General features: G+C 39.1%; 1 protein-coding gene across 1 annotated transcript in view; it reads right to left on the bottom strand.

Moving 5' to 3' along the window:
* PNPLA7 (patatin like phospholipase domain containing 7) overlaps window positions 1-4,444 on the bottom strand; it is a 318,179-nt gene that overhangs the window by 311,754 nt on the left and 1,981 nt on the right. Inside the window, exon 2 of the mRNA XM_019510411.1 lies at window positions 2,887-2,921. Coding sequence (XP_019365956.1) covers window positions 2,887-2,919 — 33 coding nt within the window. The 5' untranslated portion in view covers window positions 2,920-2,921. The remainder of the gene's footprint in view (window positions 1-2,886; window positions 2,922-4,444) is intronic.

Below are 4,444 nucleotides of genomic sequence, written 5' to 3'. Positions count from 1 at the left end.
CTGCCTTTTATGCAGTTTTTCCATCCCTCCCCCAGAGCACTGGGATTGGAAGGAACCTCGGGAAAGGGTGATAGTCACTGGCCAGGTACACAATCAATGAGAGCACTCCTTCCCCCTTCCTCTCCTTACTTTAGTTTCTGTTTCCCTGCAGGCAAGCCCAGCTTGAGCTTCGAAACTCAAAACATTTCGACTTGCCTCAGAATGAAACGAGGCTGTGTCAAAGCACTCCGTTTCATTTTGATTTTGCTATTTGGAGCTCAAAATGAGTCAAAACAGCGTCAAAACGAAACTGCCGGTGAAATTTTGCACAGCCCTACAAATTACATATTTGAATTTGCGGACTTTAGCCTTTTTTAAAAAAAAGAATATATGTTGTTATCCCCTTAGCTGTCAAAGCATTTTTCCAAAACTTGAAGACTTAAGTCTGAAATAAGATGACAATGGGTTCATCAAATAAAGTTTTAGGTGTCAAATAATTTTTTCATTAACTGCAAGTTAACTACCATAAAGGACCTAACAAATAATTAAGGCTAGTGGTTTGCCAGAGTCACAAATTCCAAAATTTGTACTTTTATCAAAAGTCAACAACTTCTCAGTATTGCTTCAGAGCTCCTTTCATTTCCACCTAAAAAAACTATTTTCAAAATAAACTATGTAGCCTAAAGGCCAGAAAGCTATTTTCCAAAACCAAACCAGATGTCATCAACATTTCCTCAGTCCCACCTAAAAACTGTGTTTTTGCAGTGTTCGTTTTTGACATAGGAAAATGTGTTTGCAAAGGACAAGAAAGCAAATGGGCTACACAGTTTAGAAAACAAACAACACAGTTTATTAAACGGAAACCTAACATGATTTTATAAACAGTATCCCTGCCCCAGTGTTTCTTCTTTAAACAAAAGACCACATGTTTCTAAAAGTTGAACTAAAACACTAAACATGCATGAAATAAACATGCTGTGATTTGAGGAGGGGATGACTAAAATTGTAACTTTTGTACTTCGTCCTATCAGTCACATTTTTTTCTGCAGAACCATATCTAGCTACAATCATTAATTAAGGATTATAGGTCTAGCACTGCCCACATAAAAGTAATATAACCTTGAATAACTTTTATAATCAATGTAATTTGTTTAATGCATTAAAATAAGAATAGCAATGTAACAACAGCAATGTAATTAAACAAATTACATTTTGTTTAATGCATTAAAATAAGAATAGCAAGAAACCACCACTGAAATTAGGATTGAAGATTACACAGAGAAGTCTCACACTGATTTCCCATCAAAACTCCAACCTTACCAAGTTTACCACTCTACTTATAAGCCCAGGGTATTACAGAAAAAAAGTGACCAGCCACGAAACACAGTTTTTGAGGCTGACCATTATTAGTACTAAAAATCTAGTTTCCTGAACGTGAACCAATGAAGAGTACTTGAGTCTGAGTGTGGACAGCTCCACTACCGCTATCATTATTCACAGCTCTCTCAAGCAGCAGTGAAAATGTTGTCAGTTTTATCATTTTGACAGCCACACAGAGGAAGCAAGTACTAAAACCAAAACTAGTGGGGACTGGAGACATGCACAGTGTAGATACAGGGGTAGGGTACACCAAGATGCATACCACGGCAGACCTTTTCGTTATATCAGCAGCCCACACCTGTAGCAGAACTACTCTGACCTCAAAACAATTTGGAGGCTCAAGAATGACAGGGAGCAAAGAAAATGTTTCTTCTCTTTTCCAAATACTGGGACAAGATGCATTCAAATGCATCAGAATGACTATCCAAGGGCCAAGGTAACAGGTGGACTCCTTCACTATTCAGGCCCAGCATCATAACAGGGCTCCCAGCAGTTGACAGCTATAGTGATTCCTTCAACCCCCCCTGTATTTCATCTACTTCTTAGAAGATGTTGGATAAATTTGTGAAGCTCTGTCTTAAATTATACATATTATAAAAGGAAAGTGTAAGTATTATTTTTATAGTTGTTAATTTAGGCCTTCTAATGTTATTTCTAAGGCCAAGAATTCCCTTCTCAGATCCTTCTTATGCCAGGTAATGTTCCACTTGCTCACAGTGGGCACCAGTTTCTGATGTTGTAGAGACTGGAGAACAGGGAGCCCTGATTTGTTTCACTGCATTTTAACTAGCGAGTAATTTAGTCCTTACTAATTTTCCCCTGCTAACCTCTCCTCTCTGGCAAGTAGTCCAGAGGGTTATACCACAGGGCAACAGCAGCCAGAAGTCTAGCAGTCTCAACCTTCTCTCACTAAGAATTACCATCTTCAGACTGCAGTGTGCCCTGAGTGTTCTTCATGATTCATGGTGCCTCCCAGGAACTGCAGATCAGTAATTCTATCTTCTTAACTGATGTTACAATTAATTTTACTTTGGTACTGTGATATCCTCCTGCATGTGTCATCAGCATAGAGATCATCATCTTGCAGCTAGTTTTACCAACGCCTTCCTAGATGACTAGCCAAGAGGATATATGGTAAATGCATAATTTTTCCCAGGTGGTTAAGCTGTGACTACTAAAGCAGGTATCTGAATAAATCTGCTTTGATCTACATTTGTATAATTATAATGCATATTATTTTAATGGGAATAAGAACTTCCCACTCAGGGCCTTGCCTTATGATTTTATTACAAGTTCTGCATGCTTTTACATAAAAAATGAAAACACGGTAGGTCAATCTTTACGGTTTTGAAAGGAGTTAAAAACAAAACAACTTAAGATTTGAACAGCTTCATATTCAAGGACATTTTTATTTAACAAGTTAGCCACGTGCTAGTAAATTGGGCAAGATAAACTCCAACTTCCAGATATACTGCAAACACTTGAATATACCAAAACTTAAATAAAAAAACCCAATACATACTATACCTCAATGCTGTTGTTGCTGTTCTCGTCATCCATGTCTAGGCAAGGGAAGGAGGTAGAAAAAAAAATCAAAAGGAAAATAATAGTTAATAAATGACACCAGTTACTCCTGAAGTTGTAATTCAATACCATAATACCATTTGAGAACTAATCCTCCAAGTTTATTTATTTGACATTACAAGACAAGTTAATAGAAGTGCTGCATTAGTCTTCACCTTCCTTTTTCTTCTTGACAGAATATAAAAAACATCCAGCTATTCAAGGAAGAAATAGTGCAAACAGGATAATGCATAATGACAGCTCATGAAGCTCTTTGAAAGGTAACCAAGCTGCATACTCTACTGCTTTACTCAAAGACCTAATGGGCAGCCTGAAAGGAAACACAACAAGGCTGTTTTGCTGCATTAATTAAACCTTCTGAAAGTTTATTTCAAACATAGTCCAGGGCCCAGAAAGCCTTCCATACCCAGTTTCCACTAATTCTAATGACCAGCGAGTGGGCAATTAGCAAGATGTAAAAAAAAAAAAGTCTGCAAACATTTGTCTTCACTAAGGGGAAAAAAAAAACAAATTTTGAACAGTGTTAAACTAAGCCATGTTAACTAGCCCAGGGGCTGGCAACGTTTTTGGGCAGAGTGCTAAAAACACATACAACCTCCATTTGTAAGATGTTGGTGTGCCAGGGGCAGATGGTGGGGGAGCCACAAGGGGCCCAATCCTTGTTTTGGCAGCACAGCCCTAGCTTCTTCTCCGCTGTCCTCCCTGAGGCACATGTGCCAAGCAAAATGACTCTGTGTGCTACACTGGCACCATACTAATGGGGTTGCTTTACCCCTGAATTAGCTCATGATAAAATAAGTCAAGGATAAAGCAGTTGTATTAAAGCATAAAACAGCTTGGTTAAAAACAAAATTCATTTGTCTGTTTAGAATGTTAACACACCCTTACTTGATTGAAGAAAAATACAGTTCTTCCTTGTTAAGTCAAGGCCTCAAACACAGAACAGGCTGTAAAATTAGCCTTCACTTCTTCTGGGATCTAGTGTATTAGTAACATGTTAATTGTAAAATGAAACCTCAGCCTCCTAACCTTATGATTACTCCACTCCAGCATGAGACTAGACTACAATTTCTTTCCCTCAAGGAAGATTTATTCCAAAGCCTAGATTACATGTGTGCCCTCACTCTGTCCCCACCTAAGAACTACACTGACTTCCCTTATAGTCAGAGAGGAGTAACTAGCCAATCGCATCCAGGAGTCAGCAGACAACCACCACAAATTCCAGCAAAGCAATCACTGATCATTTTCAGTTTTGAGGCAAAAAACATGAGCTTTTTTCCTTACGCTGTCATAAATTTAACCAATTCTTCACCTCCGTTTTCTTGTGCAGGGACCGGGACTTCCCTGCTGTGATAGAAACCGGACTCGAGGGGATCGCCTTCAGACCTCAGGTTGGGGAGGACCGGGTTAGAGAGCTTCTTGAGGGGCTGGACGCATTCAAGTCAGCGGGTCCGGATGATCTCCACCCCAGGGTGTTGAGGGAGCTAGCTGGGGTTATTGC

The sequence above is a fragment of the Gavialis gangeticus genome, unplaced genomic scaffold (assembly GCF_001723915.1).
Source record: "Gavialis gangeticus isolate Ggan-Ray unplaced genomic scaffold, GavGan_comp1, whole genome shotgun sequence".
NCBI classification, from domain to species: domain Eukaryota; kingdom Metazoa; phylum Chordata; order Crocodylia; family Gavialidae; genus Gavialis; species Gavialis gangeticus.
The sequence above is the reverse complement of the archived record's forward strand: the minus strand, read 5'-3'. Positions and strand labels throughout refer to the sequence as shown.